The sequence below is a fragment of the Juglans regia genome, chromosome 2, assembly GCF_001411555.2.
Source record: "Juglans regia cultivar Chandler chromosome 2, Walnut 2.0, whole genome shotgun sequence".
Classification (NCBI taxonomy): Eukaryota; Viridiplantae; Streptophyta; class Magnoliopsida; order Fagales; family Juglandaceae; genus Juglans; species Juglans regia.
The window spans coordinates 456778-475774 of NC_049902.1; the positions used below are offsets into that span (position 1 = coordinate 456778).

At 35.3% G+C, this 18997-nt stretch overlaps 1 protein-coding gene across 1 annotated transcript; it reads left to right on the top strand.

Moving 5' to 3' along the window:
- Positions 1-1071: 1071 nt before the first annotated feature.
- On the top strand, positions 1072-7797 carry LOC108999135 (probable serine/threonine-protein kinase At1g54610). Its single transcript, XM_018975960.2, has 7 exons — positions 1072-1661; positions 1814-2098; positions 4254-4571; positions 5440-5667; positions 5947-6047; positions 6132-6255; positions 7167-7797. The coding sequence occupies exons 1-7, from the start codon at positions 1338-1340 to the stop codon at positions 7515-7517; spliced, it is 1731 nt and encodes a 576-aa protein (XP_018831505.1). The 5' UTR covers positions 1072-1337; the 3' UTR covers positions 7518-7797.
- Positions 7798-18997: the final 11200 nt, after the last annotated feature.

The following is an 18997-nucleotide window of genomic DNA, read 5'->3' on the forward strand; positions in this document are numbered from 1 at the left end:
TCTCTCATCGTCTCCGCTCTCTCTCATCTTTGCGCTCTCTCTCGTCTCGCTCTCTCTCTCTCATCTCTGCTCTCCTCTCTCGTCGTCTCGCTCTCTCTCTCATCTCTGCTCTCGGTCTCTCTCTCTCTCGTCGTCTCACTCTGCTCTCGGTCTCTCTCTCTCTCGTCGTCTCGCTCTCTCTCGGCGTCTCGCTCTCTCTCTCATCTCCGCTCTCTCTCTCTCTCTCATCTCTCATCTGCGCTCTCTCTCTCGCTCGTTCTCTTTCTCATCTCCGCTCGTTCTCTCTCTCTCTCATCTGTGCTCTCTCTCATTTTCCCTCTCAAATACGTGGTGTATGTTTTGACACCTAATGAGTGCAAAATTGACTTCTACAAACGTGGCTTCCATATATCATTTTTCTTAATTCCCTCTTACCTGTTTGTTCTTTTGTTGGTGTTTGTAAGAAATGAAAAGCACGACCATTTATTGCATGTTGGTGTTTTCAATTCATCTCTCTCACATTTTCAATTTCGTACACAAAAAATATCAATATTCTTCTAATAATAATAATATTATTAAAATTAGTCATATTCTGTCACATGAATTGATATAAATGAATTTTATATATAAGTTATTATTTATTTTTATATTTTATAAAATATAAATTTTTTTTATAAGATGTAAAAATATTTTTAATAAAATATAAATTATAAAATAGTAAATAATAATTGATGAAAATAATTTTTTTTATTAATATAATGTGTTTTTTTAATACTTTATTTTATATTAATCCAAATATATAGAACTGAAAGCCTTGATTTATAAAAAAAATGAACAAAAAAAAAAAATTTCAACACTTTTGACTTTTGAAGTTTCAATTATAAAAGCACAAAAAAAGAAAAAGAAATTCATGGCGTCGTCATCATCATGATAATAATAATAATTAATCTTTTTTCGATTAGATACTTTTTTTTTGACAGTGTAAAGCTGGTCCCGTCTTGAATCCTGCCCGCCATTTCTCTGACAAAACTCCCCAGTGGCAATCCCCGTAATTATTCCCAACACCACGCCCTATTTCTCCCCATTCCAACAAATATCGAAGCGTTTACACTTACGCTCTCTCACTCTTTCATACCTCTTCTCCTTCTTCATCCTCTCTGTTCCGTACACTCGCCGGAGAAGACAACCGCCACCCCAATCTCTCGCCGCAGTTATTTAATACGACATCGTTGCACTCTGCTGCGCGAATCACTAGCTTTGAAGATCCTAACCAGCGTTTTCACGCTGTCGGGTTAGCATTCATCTCTTCATTCCCGATGCGCCGCCACCAACACTACTCGACATCGACGCCCTGACGGATGGGTTGTCTTCTCAGCACATCCGCTACCGAACAACGCCCTACCAACGATGCAGACAACCGCAGACGTCGCCGCAGCACCGAGGATAATCCCGTCACCGACGGCGTCCCCACCGTTAGGGCCAGGGAGGACGCTGCAGAGAAAGGTAGGCAGAATAAGACGAGATACACCGGCGACTTTCCGGCACCAGATCGCCGGAAGCCTCGCCAGGACCTTTTCCTGAAAAATCAGCAAGGCTGGCCGACCTGGCTCGTTGACTTCGCCGGCGACGCCATCAAGGATTGGGCTCCTCGCCGCGCCAACACATTCGAGAAGCTCGCCAAGGTTCTCAAAAATCCCCAATTTCGATTCCATTATCCATTGTAATAAGCTCAAGTTTAAATCTTGGTTTTCTCCCAATTTGGTATATTGAAATCAAAATGCCCTTATTATTATAATTGTTGAAATATATCATTTTTGGAGTTTTTATTGTTCAGATCGGGCAAGGGACTTATAGCAATGTATATAAAGCAAAGGATCTAATAACTGGGAAAATAGTTGCTCTGAAGAAGGTTAGGTTCGATAATTTAGAGCCTGAGAGTATAAGATTCATGGCCAGAGAGATTCTTGTTCTGCGCCGCCTTGATCACCCCAATGTGGTTAAGCTCGAAGGCTTGGTCACTTCAAGAATGTCTTGTAGTCTTTACTTGGTTTTCGAGTACATGGAACACGATCTCGCTGGGCTCGCAGCTTGCCAAGGAGTCAAGTTCACTGAACCACAGGTTCATTTTCATTACCACTTTGTTGTTGGTAGGAGTTTGTCTCGTTCGTAAAATTCTCATTACACGATTTTCACAAAATTTTGTTGAAATGGATTTTGGGTACGTGCTCTTTTTTTTTTTTTTTTTTTAAAAAAAATATTGTTTTAATATTGGGCATAAGTTAAATTTACCACTTTGTTGTTAATAGGAGCTTATCTTATTCGTACAATTTTCATTAAATGATATTCACGAAATTTTGTTGAAGTGGACTTTGTGTGCGTTTTCTGTTTTGTTAATATTGGGTACAAGTTTGTTATTTACTGAAGCTTATCTTGTATCAAAATGATTATTGTTATAGCAAGTGCCTTTTGGGTGCGTGCCTTTCCGGGCTGGTTTTACGTTTTACTTTGCACGTGTTGCAGATTTTCATTTTTCGTTTTTTTTGGTGTAATTTGGGATACTGTGTGGTATATGGCTGTGTTTGTAGTTTTGGTTTTTATTTTGGCGCGAGAGCTTTTGATGGTATTGGCGGACCTTTCTTGGGTTGTTTAATGGGGTCCCATAACCTTGTGTGTGAGATATCCAAGTTGGTGTTTCCTGTGATTTTATAGTACCTGAAGCCTGTCATATGATGGTTTGTTTTGTATCATTTTGGGCATGAAAATTCATCGAAATTTCCTTGTTATGCAGTTCCATAAATTGGAGTTACCGAGCTTTTTAAGGGAAATAGTAAGAAATTTAATTAATGAGAAAGCTTGAGATCAAAAAAGAAAGTGCCTTTGAGATTTTATTGATTTATAACATGAGAAAGTTAGAACCTTCGCACATTGAATAGTCAACTTTTTTTAGCTTGATTTAATTGGGATTGTCAGTTTGTTTAAGTGGATTGGCTTAACTATAAGATTTAAAATCATTACACTTCTCTCAAGTTTCTTGGCAACGAAAGAGAGTAGGTGACAGATAAGTAGTACTTGATAATAGTGCATGATTAAGAAATTACTGTGCCCTGGGATGAAGGTAGGATCTTAATCTAAGGTGGCTAGATTGAATTTTTGTACATGCAAAAAAAATAAATAAATAAAATTTTTGTTTTTGTTTTTAAAATTTTTGGGGAGGTCTATAAAGTTTTTAATTTTGAACTTTGTTTTTTGGGGGGCCAGGGGTGAAGATGCAGGATCCCCTTTTGATTTGCCCCCCAGCGGTTTTTTGGATGTATGGCATAATGAATGATGCATGTTTTTCTGTTGGATTTGCATATTTTGGTGTCCATTATCTTTTGATCTACAAACTTCCTCGTAACCATCTGTTGATCGAAATGCACGACTACTTAAACTATTTAATGTTGCCATGGTCATTGAAAATCCATTTTTCTAGGTCAAGTTTACCTTTTTATTCCAACAAGTACAAAAAAACTTTCATTTGCCAAGGAACAGGACCTAAATCATTTGCTTTGTGTTGTTGTATCTATCCTTTCTAAGGGAAGGATGGATAAGAAATATAAACTAATTTGAAATGGTTTTTACAGAGACTTTTTAATTTTTAATTTTTTTATAGGTAAGCACAAGTCAAGCATCTATATGGGTTGAGCTTGTTCCTCATATTCCACTACTTGTTTTAGGAGGGAGTAGATGCTATTTAATCCACCAACCATTTGAAAAAAAACAACTGATTTACAAAAATGACTGATTCTAGATACAAAATTGATACTTGTCTTACCTTAGATTGTATGTGGTAAAAACAAAACTGTTGCCATGGCTTGGGGAAGTCCTACCATTGATTGTCAAACTGGAGATATGCATGAAAGTGGTAACTCCCAAATTTTTGAGGGCTGATTAATTTCTTAGTGGCAATTCCTGAGTACTTTGACTTTGCCTAGATTCCTATTAATCAAATTCTTATAAAAAAATTATTAATGAAAATTTGATTTTAAACATAAATTCTTTTTGATAGGTAATTTTAAAACGAATATTATATGCTAGAAAGTTCATCGGAAAAAAGGCACTTTGTTAATGTAAATGGATAGTTGGACTTGAAATTGCACACTAACAGAAAGGAATATTTCTCCCTCTGTTAGGCCTTTAAGGTTTACTTCCCTTTTCTTATTTTCTAGCTCTTTGTTCTATGTGGAAGAAATATCGCACTGATAGGTTGATTATCTCAAAATATTCCGTGACAGGTCAAGTGCTATATGAAGCAGTTGTTGTCTGGGCTTGAGCATTGCCACAGTCGAGGTGTCTTACACCGTGACATCAAGGGTTCCAATCTGCTAATTGACAATGAAGGAATTTTAAAAATTGCGGATTTTGGACTGGCTACCTTCTATGAACCTGGGCAGAAACAACCTATGACTAGTCGAGTTGTCACGCTATGGTACCGCCCCCCTGAACTTCTTCTTGGGGCTACATTCTATGGGATTGGTGTGGACCTTTGGAGTGCTGGCTGCATCTTGGCAGAGTTGCTTTCTGGAAAGCCAATCATGCCAGGACGGACGGAGGTATCACTTGTTTAGTTTTTTAAGAGTTGCTCTATTCTAAAGGTTACAAGTTTCAATGAAATTTTTCATAATGCATCCATGCTGTATAAAAGGCACCACTATGTTCAGGGTGCTTATTTTTTGTCCAGATGGGTTTAAAATCATTTGACCCAGTGTGGTATACTCTCTCCAGCTCTAAGGTTCGAGCCCTCTAGGGTGCAAACAATTTCTAGGGGCCATTGGATTGGGGGAACTCCCATTTGAATTACTCAAGGTGCACTTGCTGTAAATTCCTTGCCGAGGGCCTGTGCACCCTTGGTATTAGTCGGGACTTTGTTCTCGGACACCTCGTGCCAATCAAAACCAAAATCATTCTACCTGGTCCATCTCACGATTTGCCTGTTGAATGAAACATCAATATTAGCGTAATCAGTAATGTTGAATGCACATACATATGGATTAAGCCACTTACTCTTAAATTTTGTATGATAAAAAGCACAAAATGTTCGAAGAGAAACTAAGCGTGATTCTTATGTGAAATGTGAGTATTGGCTCTTCACTCTTGGGTGTGTGTGTGGGTATGTGTAGGCATATGTGCATGCGTATGTCTGTGTTGAATAGCACTAGACAACTCCTATCTTTTCAACCCAAATAAAATTTTTGTGGCGATTCGGGTGAAGCTTTCTTGTCATCTTAGTGCACCAGCTGTGGGAGCTTTTGTTAATTTAACACAACTAGGTGTGTGTATTGTATGTATGTGCATAAAATACCTTCATAAGGTTTATGCTATTAGATTGTGGTATTTACCTTGGCAGTATACTCAGTTGATGTTGTTTTTATTTTTTAAAGTCAAATTGGGATTTGACTCTTGCATTCCTTTTCTGCTTAGGTGGAACAACTGCATAAGATATTTAAATTATGTGGCTCCCCATCTGAAGAATATTGGAGGAAATATAGGCTGCCAAATGCAACACTTTTTAAGCCGCAACAGCCATACAAACGTTGCGTTGCAGAAACTTTCAAGGATTTTCCACCTTCTTCTCTACCTCTGATAGAATCTCTTCTTTCAATAGACCCTGGTGAACGAGTCACTGCCACAGCCGCTCTAAATAGTGAAGTAGATATTGATCTGTTTTATATTTTTGTAGCATACATATATTTTGTTTTTGTACGAGGCCAACATAATATTTGTTGGTTATCCAAAGGCGTTTGTGAGATATAATCACTTCTGAATATAGTCCTTTTTTTTTCTCTTTTGTCATCAAAAGAAAAATGGCCATCATAAAGTTGCCAAATATCTACGACTGTTTTCTGAGTTGTGCTAGATAATTTATTTGTGGAACACAAATTGGCTTCATATGCAAAGTATAATCATACATTTGGTTTCTTTATACAGTTCTTTACCACTGAACCTTATGCTTGTGAGGCATCAAGCTTACCGAAGTATCCACCAAGCAAAGAATTGGATGTCAAATTAAGAGATGAAGAAGCTAGAAGGTTGGCTATCATTTTTTCTTCATTTTGTTAGATCTTGAGTGGTATTGGCTAAATGATATAGGTTATATCTAATTTCATCTTCAGGCAAAGAGGTCTAAGTGGGAAAGCTAATGCTGTTGATGGTGTGAGAAGAGTTAGAGCTCGTGAGCGTGTTGGTCGGGCAGTTCCAGCTCCAGAAGCCAATGCAGAGATTCAAGGAAACTTAGATGTATGTGAGATGAGTTTTGTGCTTCTACACATTCTTGTCTGTTTTATATTTTTGGTGAATGGACAGAAAAGCCTCTATTCTACACTGAACCCTGCCAGACTTTCACCCAAAGGCCCCGTTTGGATGCAGAAACGGTTTCATTTCATCATTACAATTTTTTCAAATTCCCACTCAAAATATAATAAACAATTCAACTTTTTCAAATTCCAAAACAACAATAATATTAAAAAATAATATTCTAACAATATTTTATTCAACTTTTAATTTTATCTAAAACTATTTCATCTCATCTCACTATCCAAACGGGGGCCTTAGAGGGGTGTCAAAATCCTTTGAACCAGAACTTGTCTACATGCCTACTCTGTATCTATATGTATTGCCCCTTATCTTTACATTAGTTGCATCAAGATTATACTCTGACTAGTGCCATAATTGTCAGTATTATTGTTATATCATTCAAGACATGTGATCAATACTCATATCGAAAATAGGTGAGCCAAACTTTAGAAATCTCTTTATTTGGCATCTACTCCATTTTAGGCCGATGATCATTTAGGCTGTCACATCACATTTTTATTGCTAAAGAACATGGACTGTCTGATTGTCACTGACTCGCTATGGTATAATAAAATCAGCTTTAACCTAGAGGTCTTTTTGGTGAAACAGCTCTAAACTAGAGATCTCTTTAGCAAAACTTTTAGAAATCATCAATTGTATCCTATAATCAGTATTTATATGAAGGTAGCTTCTATTTTCATCTGACTGCAACCAGATGGTGGCAAATTCACTAGGAGATCTAGATGCTTCATAGTTTTGGGCAATTGTAGCCTGATGAAGATGCATTCTTACTGTCGACCTGCTTTGTCGATGCAACTTTTGACAATAATCTTCATTTGTACTGAGATTTGCAGAGGTGGAGAATTGTGACACAAGCAAATGCCAAGAGCAAGAGTGAGAAATTCCCACCTCCTCATCAAGATGGAGCGGTTGGACATCCACTAGATACATCACGGAAAGGCCCTGTATCGTTTGGTGCACCTGATGTTTCTTTTGGCTCATCAATATTTAATTCAAAGCCATCAGGATCTGTCAAAAGTATTGGGGCTGGTGGGGGACCTTCTAGGAGGAAAACCAATAAAGACGACAACCATAGAGCTTCATCGCAGAAGTTTATCCGTGCATTCAAGCCATCCTCCATAGGGCTCTCAATGGATCTAATATTCAAGGCAAAGAAACCAGTTGCTGAGGTTTCTGGCAGCTGAAAAGAGGTGAAGTGCAAATTTTTGGAATTAGGGTTTTCTGTCAAGCTGAGTCTTGGTTTTGGAATGTGTTTGTCTTCATTATTGTTCCCATTTTTTTGCTCTTAAATCTTTATAAGCCTTTGGCGTATAATCCGCACAACAGTAATCCCAGAATTTGTATATTCAGGCAAAAAAGAAAACACGAAAAAAAAAAGTGAGAATTCCACTTCTGCTGTACAGGTTTTGGAAGCAATTGCTACCTCTGTAAGAATTTGAAAATGGTATTCCTCATGTTTATTTAGTCATCGAATCATAATGCATCCATACCGTTTTTTAAACGCAAAACAAGTAAAACGACCGCCGGGGGGGTGGGGAAGACTTGAGTTCATGGTGTGCGAGGTCATCTGGCTGGTGTGAACGTGAAGGAGGGAGGAGGAGGGATGCAAAGAAAACGAGATTAGGATTAGCATTTTATTTTTCCAACCATTTCAATTCAAAATGTCATTGCAATCGCATTATAATTCGCTTCCCCTCTTGATTATTTAGTTCCATATATGATTCATTCCGGCAATATGAATCAGTGGATCCCACCTCCGAGTTGGATAGATATATGCTAAAAGCTATGCAAAATAATCGGCCATTTGAATAGTGCCTTCCTCGCAATTTCCCGCTCTCGTTACCAACCCCTAGCAGACTGCACTTTCATGGCTGCTGCCATCCCACCACGACTCCTCCCTTCTTTCCCCTCCGGATGCTCCATTTTTTGGTCAGCTAGTCGTTCTTCAGCTTCTTCTACACGTCCTTAGCCTCCATAATCACTTGCATCCCACATACATTCTCCCAAAAAAAAAAACAAAACTCACCACATCCCACACGCCGGTCGACCCTGCTTGTCTCCCCCATTGTCGACCCCAACCTTCTACCCCTTTAGGAGCAAATTCAAATTAAACTTGTTTACCCTTACCTAACTTCATCGAACCAGTCAATTACTTCAGGTGTCAGAATTTGAACGGGGATTTTTCTTTCCTTTGTTTGTTTGTGCATGTAAAAGAGAGAGAAAAAGGAAAACGAGACTTGATCGAAAGCAAATGTTATTTTATACAAGTCTCCTTGGAAAAAAATTAAAGTAATTTGGAATGTGAAAGGCTAACTGCCAAACTTTGACACAGTCAAGTCAAGTGAAAGCAATAGGACTGGGACAGCGTAAGGCTGGAAACTGCTGGGAAACAATCCAAATATTGTACGTGTATACATATATATTCATGTGTTAATCCACACATGTTTTTCCAAAAGGCAACATGAAGCTGCTAATTGGGTTCAAACAACACCACCTCCTCAGTTTTTTGGTCTTTGGTACCCTTCTTCTTCCTTGGAGCATGTCTACAGTGGGTAAGACTAGCTGGTTTTTTGTCTGCAATTTCTGATCTTTGTTTATGATCTCCTTTTCTTAATTATACCTTTTTGTTTGCATGCATTTTTCTTTTTATAACTTCAATTTTCTGCTGCAAATATACTTGCAGGCGAGAAGGTGGTGACGGTCAACGCACAACCATGGAAAGCCCCGCCTCCACCAACACCAACACCATTTCGTCCGCCTCCACCTCAATTCAAAATACCAATGTCTCCGCCTCCACCCCCCAATGGTCCCGGGGGTCCGAATCAGTAGCAGTCATTTCCTGTATTTAGACGCAGTACCAACTATTCCTCAGTATATAGTATTGCGATCCATGAATATTCTACATCTCAATATAGGAAAAATGTGATTTACAATATGATTTGATCAATGTACTGCTACCTACTTACTATATGAATAAATTATTTGGAAGCCTGATGATCAATGCATGCATGCATTCTTCTGAATTAATCTTACTTTTTGTAGATCAGTTATAGATTACTTGGATCAACCAAATATATAATAGACCGCCTTTTAATCATGTTTTGATCGACAGGTACTTTAAAAGGCAATACTATATATATATATATAAGTACTATATATGCAGATTCATTTATCCAAATTAGATGTTAGCTCGTGATTTTTCAACATGTACCTACGTCGTATATATAATGGCTATATATATACTAGTAAGTGCAGACACGTGCATTGCACGTGTGCCCAATTGAAAAAATATGAAAAATCTGCTACTGTCAATCCACAATGAAGAACAAAATGATAATTTAAATTCATACAATTTCTTAATTTTAAATTCATACAAAAAAAATGGATAAATTTTAAAAATGTAAAAAGACAACAAACTTTGGTAGTTTGGATATAAAGATAATTTTAATTCATCTCAACTAATCTTATTAAATTATTATAACTATTTTAAATTCTCATACAAAATATAATAAACATTTCAAATTTTTAAATAATATTAATATTAAAAAATAATATTATAATAATATTTTATTTAACTTTTAACTTTCATCTCAATTAATCTCATCCTAAGTATCCAACCTATCCAAAAAAAAAAAATCACAGTATCCAAACTCACCTTAATCGGCAAAAGAGCAAAAACATGAGAGAACTGGATTTTTTTTAAAAAAGAAGAGAGTAATTTATGAGAACACTATTCATCATCTTACTTATTTTTAAATAAAGGTCTATTTGGAAATAAATTTCATATCATCTCATCGTATCTTATCTCATCTCGTTTTTAAACAAAACTGAAACATAAAATTTTTAAAATAATCATTATAATTTTCTCAAAATTTCAAATAAAAACTAAGAAACAATTCACTATTTTAAATGTTAAAATAAAAATAATATTATAAAAAATTATAAAAATATTTTAATTTCATATTTTTTTAAAACTATTTTTCTCTTCCAATTATTTTTTATAAAATTTTTATCTCATCAATCTCTCTCCTTACATATTTATATTCAACAAAGCAAATCCATTAAAAATTAATTCTTATTTACATGCATCTTACATGCGAGTTCAAAAAATTTAAATTCTTTGATTTGACTTGCTGTCCAATTCAAGTTCAAGTGCCCCCCCTCCCTATCCCGCTCCCGGTCCTGCTCAGTGTAAAATGTAGTATTTTTTTATTTTATTTTTTTATACATGTATTTTTTTAACACTATAAAATATTTTTTTAAAAAAATAAAAAAAATTATAATATCATTAAAAAACACTTACTTAATCACTAAGTAAAAAAAATATTAAAAAAATGAAAAAAAATATATAGCGGGATCGGGATCGAGACCAGAACCGGAACGAGAAGTGGTGTGAGTAGCATTGTTCAAATACAATACTTCCACGCAGGATCAATGCGCTCTATCCCAACAGAACATGACCTCCTTTAGCAACGCGGCAAACTGGCCTACAAGTGTACATTTACATGTCACAAGATCCTCAAATTTCTAAACAGAATTACTATTTTCTCGTTGAGTACTTATATGGGTTCAATTCGGGATCCAAAGAGTGTTCCTAATAGAGTTTTTTTTTTTAAATCATTATAAACATTTAAAAAAAAATAAAAAATTCACAACATCATTTTAAAGTATTTTTTAAATCTTTCGATTAAAAAAAAAAACGTCCCATTCGGGACCTTTTTTGGGTCCCGAATTATTTCTCTTTCTCTTTTTAGAAGAAACTTCCCTCGTTCTAAAAAGCTCTTATTTCAGAGGCATGTTCTGGGTTCTTCTACTTGTGCTTTTTGCCATGATGCTTGTGAAGATGTTTATCATATTCTCTGTCAGTGTCCTTATTTTCTTAGAGTGTGGGAAATGTATTTTGGAAGAGATTTGAGGTTGATATTTGGCTATTATGGATTTGTCACTACTGTTAAAGCAGTTATATGCCTTAATGTTCATATTATTTTGACTTGATTCTTGATAATTGCTTGGGGTGTGTAGAAATTTCGTAACCTGAAGTTTTTCCAGCAAACCAGTACTCTTGATGTGTGTGTTGTGGTGGGTAATTGTCTTGATTATGTTGAAAACTATCAGTTACTTCGACAGCATGTTAAAGTTCATAATCAGATTTCAACTTTGTGCTGGTTACCTCCACCATGTGGGTCTTTTAAACTGAATGTAGATGGAGCCATTTTTTAGGCCTTGAATTGTTCTGGGGTGGGTGCTGTACTGCGGGATGATAAGGGTTGCATAGTTATGGCAATGTCTAGAAGGGAGTTGGGTATTCATGAGGTAGAAGATATAGAAGCGCTTGCAGCACTTAGGGATTTGCAATTAATTTCTCACTTGGGTATTTCTCATCTAATTTTAGAAGGGGATTCACTTGCTGTGATGGAAGCTATATGCTCAAGGGGGGAGATTTTGAATAGGTGCAGTATTTTAATCCATGAGGTGAAGAAGATGCTGTCCACTTTTGCGTCTTTTGAAGTTCTGCATGTGGGAAGACATGGTAACGAGACTGCACATATTCTAGCTCGTCAATCAAAGTTTGTGGATGATACGCTGCAGTGGTGGAATGATCCTCCAGATTTTCTTCGAAGCAGACTTGAAGTGGATGCAAGGCGTGTCCTTCCCTAGTTGCTGTTTTATTTTGTTTGTCTCTTTCACCTTATTTGGTGTATTATGTATTTGAATACTTTCTTTATGCATGAATGCAGAAGTATTTTATTATAAAAAAAAAAAAAAAACTTCCCTCGCTGCAGTGGAGTGACAGCCTGACAGTGCGACATATGACACAAATCCATATTTCCAAAATGCCCCTCGTCTTTGCCCGCTATTACTAGCTTTGACACACAACACGTGGCCTCAATCCATAGCCATAAGGAACAAAAACGTACCCTCATCAAAACCGTCCAAACTTAGAACCTCTTATGAAAGCAGATCGAAAGACCCATTTAGTAAACCTAAACCAACCACCACCTTCGCAGCGTCAGAGAGAGAAGGTAAAAACTCTGTGTAAGGGTCTAGTACGTTTCCATTGCAAGAGTGGAGGGTCCAGAATCCAGATCGTTTCCCTGCTCCTCTTCTGCTCTCCCCAACCTCCAACTTCCACAAATCGTACTGTTGGCCATCACATGGGTTCAAGATCTCTAGCTGAGTTAGGAGGCTCATCGTCTGCCTCTCCACCCATCTCGTCCTCCATTTACAAAGTGAAGTATTTGATTCTATTTTTATTCGTTATCCTCTATGGTCAATCCCCTCTCTATTCGATTCTTTGAGCGTGACGACATCGTCGGGGGCCACATGGCCACTGTCAAGGTCTCCGGCCTAGCAGCAGAATAACACAGTGGTTTCACAGAGCAGAGGGAGAAGATTATTCGGACTAAAAATATTTAAGTGGCAAGAAGAAGTAGAAGAAAGCATACCACACTATCAAAGATTGACAAGCAGAGAACCAAATTTGGGGGAATTGAAGGATGACAATCACTTTTATACTAAGTCGCAAGCGGTGAGAGCAGTGAAAAATAGATTAAAAATAGAATCTGATAAGAGCTTCGAAAGTGGTGGAAAACAATAGGAAATTAGAATTTGAAGATCAAGGCTTTTATAGGAAGCGGAAAGAAAGACTTAATTTTATTCTTAAATCCACTCGGTGCAGGTGGTGATAAAAAAAATTACAGATAACAACTGCAATAGAATTCCATAGAAACTGCGAAAACCAGAAAGTGAAGGAAAAATAAATTAAAAGGAGAATCCAATAAGAGCTGCAGAAGCTGTGGGAAACAAAAGGGAAATCACAATCTGATAAAATCGTCGTTTTTACACAAAGCGGCAAAAAAAAAAAAAAAAAAAAAGAAGGATTTTATACTCTAAACATTCGGTGCAAGCGATGGTGCAAAAAATAAGAACTTGAAACCAGAAGGATTGACGTTTTTATAGGAAGCGGCAAAAGAAATTTGATTTCTTTCTTTAAAGCATTCGATGCAAGTGGTGGTCCAAGGGAAGAAAAGATAAACCAATAGGTGCTGCCTGCTTAGTGGAAACAAACGCAGGACACCAAACATTAGGAAAATGAACTGAAAAACAGGGATAAAATAGGAAAAAATAGTGGACGACACCTGCCTGTCTGAGTGGCGCACCTTGTGCCATTATCACTTTGTAAATGTGCCATTATCACTTTGTAAATATTTCCCAATCGGCAAAACAAGATTCCTAAGAAAAGCCACAAGGTAGAAATTGGGAGGCAAACCAGGAAAAACCACCCAAACAGGGACCAAGGATGGTTCCTTTTCTTCTGAAAATTCAGTAGTCCATTTAAACAAATGATATGGTGTACCTTCGATATCACAGGCCTCCCGAGTGAAGGCTTTGCAGAAATCCTCATCTTTAGCAAATATGAGAAAAACATGGTGTGGAGTCCGCACGCTAGAGACAACAGGTTGTGAAACAAGCCCCCACCGGTTATGAATGAACTCTTGGATCACATCCAGGGAGGGACGCTGGTGAAGAAATTTCAACACCAAAGAAAATCAGAATGGTTGTGCAGATCGCTCCAATTCCTCATTCGAAAAACAGATATATGTTTTTCCTCCAATGGATTTCGAGGCACGCAGAGGGACGTCCACTTCAGGTAACGGAAGCGGGGTCTGGGGGACCATATCCGCAAAGGAACGTGGCCTAGATGGTGCCAGGGGACCCTTGGGGGCCCTGGCTACTAGCATTCTCCTTAGAAACGACAAACCCTAGCATAGAGTTATTTTTTGCATCCACGTCAGCAATAGTTACCTATTCATTACCTACTATTTAGGAAGGATGACCGAGAAGAACTTTAAAAGGCAATACTAAATATATAACTATATATGATTCATTCATCCAAATTAGATGTTAGCTCGTGATTTTTCAACATGTACATCGTATATATCTATATTTTAATTGTTCTTAAATATATATATCTATATATATATATATATATAGATATAGATATATATATATATATATATATATACACACACACTTACCATTCTACCTCTCAAGACTTAGGCCCGGTTTAGATACATAAAATCATTTCATCTCATCTCATCATTACAAATTTTTTAAACTGCCACACAAAATATAATAAATAATTTAATTTTTTCAAATCTCAAAATAAAAATAATATTAAAAAATTATATTCTAACAATATTTTATTTAACTTTTAATAAAACATTTCATCTCATCTGAACTGCGTAACCAAACGAGACTTTAGTTTTTCAAATCATGTAATTGTCCCCTTTATAAATGCCTCCCAAATTAAGCCCAATCGCACTTTGATCTTTAATGACTAAGCGTTTGCCGTATAATCCACACAACACCACCTCCAAAACTTGTATATTCAGACAAAAACCCAAAAGAAAGGAGATAATTAAATCATTAAAAATAAAAATCAAGAATTCAATCCGATTATTATCCTAATTAGGATAATTTTTCATAATTATCAAGAAACTCATCTTATGCATTTTTCTTCTAAATAGTAACTATGCTTAATTCGTAGTTTGTATTCAATTCACAGATCATAATAATAAAGATATTATATATAGCCTTCAAAAAAAAAAAAAAAAAAAAAATCTCACATGATCATTCTCTTTTTGAATTTAATTTCTATTGCATTTCAAATTCTAATACGGGTATAAGAGATATTGACTAGCACAAAGACTTGTAAGTTGTAAGTTATAGTCTTCTGAGTTTTGTTTTAAACATTTTCCTAGTACCCACTAATTAATTACGCCCTTTTAATTTGCTGAACACCTTACTTGGCCTATGTCATATATATCTGATTACGTACTTAATTCAAAACCTAAAATCATTCTACAAGCTGGCCGCCTGCCTCATGGGATGATCATTATGAGATGGTTTACAATATTTGGCAATTGCATGGTACCGATCATGATGATCATGATCAATGCAATTGCACGACTTAAATTTCTCGCAAGTTATCATGTTGATCACTTCATTAATTCATTAATATATATATATATTATTCTTATTTGATGCAGGAAGGAGGAGGCACCGATAAGAAAGTAAAATTTATTTTAAAATTTATTATTGAATAATGTTAAAGCCACCGCTTGGGGCTCCGCAGACTCTAATATTGTATTTTTTCATGTGTTTCTTTTTAAGTTATTTTTTACATAATTTTTTTTTTACTTCTTGATTAAGAAAGTGTTTTTAATAATGTTCTAAATTTATTTTATTTTTTAAAAAATATTAAAAAATATTAAAAAATATTAAAAAAAATTATATAAAAAACAACTTAAAAAAAAACACATATAAAAATACACTACAGCCCCAGCGAGAGCTCCCAGCGGGAGCCCCCAGCGGGGGCTGTAGCACGATCCTTAGAAGAAAGTACCTGGAAGAAATCCTTATCGAGAAATTTGGGACAGAGGTTAGGTTGGCTGGCTCTGAAAGTTTGACCCTGCATGCGGTAGAGTGAAAGCAATAGGACTGGAGTGTGGGACAGAGGATTCGAGGAAGGCGAGCTCGAGCTGGAAACTACGCAGAAACAAACCAACCATATACTTATATATATATATATATGTTTTGCTACTCAATATATACATCTTTTCCACAAGGCAAGTACGTAGCAACATTAACATGAGGCTTGGATTCAAACGATACCTCAGTTTTTTGGTCTTGAGCATCCTCCTTGCTTGGAACATGTCTGCCGCTGGTATAAGTAAGCACCTTTAATTGCTCTAGCTAACATGTAGCATATATAAGGCTGTAACTTCTTTCTGTGTTCAGACATGGACCCTGGCCGGGTTGCATATCTGCGTGTTAATTTGTGTGTGTATGCCTGTGTGGTTGTAGTTGTGTGCGCGCGTGTGACAGAGAGAGAGAGAGAGAGAGAGATTAGGGAGAGAGAGGTTCAGTTCTTTCCAACTATCCCCCATTTTAGGCCCAGCTAGAGAAGTAAGCGTAAGTCAAACTTCAGGCCTGTCTTGAGATTAAACATCATTGAAGCATGACATCCCAGTTTTCTTGCCTTTGCCTTTGGTATTCAATGAGATGGCCGTCTTCAAATTAATCCTGAAGCAACAACAACACAATACGCCATGAAAATTTGATGCTACCTGCAGTAAGAATCTCGTTTCATTAATTGATTCTATCATCAGTAAATAATATTTACTCCATATATATATAGGCCGGCATAGGATGATGATCATTTGATGCGTTAACAGTAATATATAAATTTTACGAGCTACTAAAAATTGTGATCCAAATTAGTAAGCCTCGAATCACCGGCTTGGGAGATCAGTTGGCCAATTAATTCATTTAACTTGGATGGTTCGTCCAGCTAATTAACCCGGCCAACATAAACACACACACACACATATATATGCTTCTCGATTGGCGAGTCAACCACCCTTTCTGTATATATATGTGTGTGTATCCATGCCATCATGTGCAGGCCAGCCAGTTCACAGTTGGTATGTAGATGATGATGTAAACCAGAGGTTTCTCAGCTGGCCTGGTGTAGGGTTAATTCTGTCAGAGATATATGCATGTCTGTCTGTGATACTTGATCTCCATTAACAGTAAATGACTCGCTTTAGATGTACAGCTTCCATGCTCGATCTGTTTTTATGATTCTTCTATATATATATATATATATATGTTTACGTTTTTAATAAAAAAAAGGATAAATTTGTTGCAGGGGAGAAGATGGTGATAGGTAAAGATAATATATATGTGCAAGATAGGGAAGGATTTCCCAGAACGGTGAGCTTAGTAGCAGTGCATTTGAAAATCTCTGCTGCCCGCGGGCCCGCAAGCAGACGAGTAGCACTAAGTCCGCCACCACCTCCCCGAGGGCCCGGAACGCACACCCCTAGCTTGGCTAACTAGGCGCTATATATATATATATATATCTGCGCCTTGCGCCTATACTTAAAAGTGGCTATGCATGTATCGTTGATGTCACTGTTTATCAACAGTAATGAACAGTATAAAAGTTTTTTTTTTTTTTTTTCAATTGTTTATATTACCTTCATTACCGTTCATCAACAATAATGAACAGTATAAAGTTTTTTTTTTTTTTTTTTCGCATGTTTTTTTCCGCAAGTGTTTATATTATCTCTTTCTCTTTAAATAGACTTTTTTTTGTATTCATCTAAAGGGTAAAATAAATTATTACTTCTGTCAAATGCTTGCTTTATAGTCGGATTGTTATGTAATTCTTATTTATAATTCTTGAATTTTTAGTGATTATATTAGAATTTGTAAAAGCAAGTATATATAATTGAATTGATTGGATCAAATTTGTGTGATAAGTATTTTTTAGATTTTTATTTAAGTTATTTAGACTTTTATAGAGTAATACTAAAAGTGATATATCATTTTTAATCTTCAGATTTAATCTAACGGTAGAAGTTTAAATATTGATTTAAACTAACATAAAATAGATAATTAAAATATAAATATTCTATCATACACTTAAAATTAACTTCAATTTATATATATATATATTATGTCGATATCTTAAAAGAGGCTATCCTATTACTGTTAATCAACAGTAATGAACAGTAAATAAGCTGTGTGGTTTTTTTTTTCGCATATTCATATACTGTTCATTACTGTTATGAACAGTAAAGAGGTTTTTTTTTTTTTTTTCATGTTTGTTTTGTTTTTTTGTTTCTTTTTAGGTTCGTCTGTGTGAATGTCAATGTGCGACGTAATACCACAATTGTGCGTGGGGAATGAAAGAGAGAGAGAAATGAAAGGTGGGGAAAAATATTGGTTTATAGGTTTTAAATTACAACTCTTCATCTTTAATTTTCAGATTTAATCTAATGATAGAAGTTTAAATATTGATTTAAACTAACATAAAATAGATAATTAAAATACTAATTTTTTATCATTAAATAAATAATAAAATTTTACTGTACATTTTTAAGAAAAAAAATTATCTAATTAATTTGAATTTTTAATATAATTTAAATTTCATAATAAATGATGAACATAAATAAATAATAATTTTATTTTTATACATTAGAATATTTTAATATTCAAAGTTATATTTTATTTTTTTCTTTAATTTGATAGATGTGGCAAACGTGCTTTGCACGTTTATCACCACTAGTATATATATATATATATATCTAATACTTAAAAGCCTATAATCGTTACCGTTTATTACTGTTTGTCATAAACAGTAAATCTAAATCAGTCTTTTTTTACTGTTGATCGACAGTACGATGAACAGTAATAAACAGTAATTTTTTTTTTTAAATTTTATTTTATCCGTGTGAATGCCAATGTGCGACGTAATACCGCAATTGTGCATAGGGAATGAGAGAGAGGAAGAAAGAAAAAGTGGAAAAAATATTAATTTTTGAGTTTTAAATGATCAATAAAGAAGCTATTTTTTTTTCTTCGCATGTTTTTTTTGCATATCTTATTACTGTTTATTATATCATACACTAAAAATCAATTTTAATTTATAAAATACTAATTTTTTATCATTAAATAAATGATAAAATTTTACTATACATTTTTAAGAGAAAAAAACTATCTAATTAATTTGAATTTTTAATATAATTTAAATTTCATAATAAATGATGAACATAAATAAATAATAATTTTATTCTTATACATTAGACTA

Coding starts and splice junctions, on each gene's coding strand:
- LOC108999135 (XM_018975960.2), top strand. CDS start 1,338: ATGGGTTGTCTTCTCAGCACATCCGCTACCGAACAACGCCCTACCAAC. Junction 2,099..4,253: donor TCAAGTTCACTGAACCACAG/GTTCATTTTCAT, acceptor ATTCCGTGACAG/GTCAAGTGCTATATGAAGCA. Junction 6,256..7,166: donor AGATTCAAGGAAACTTAGAT/GTATGTGAGATG, acceptor TGAGATTTGCAG/AGGTGGAGAATTGTGACACA.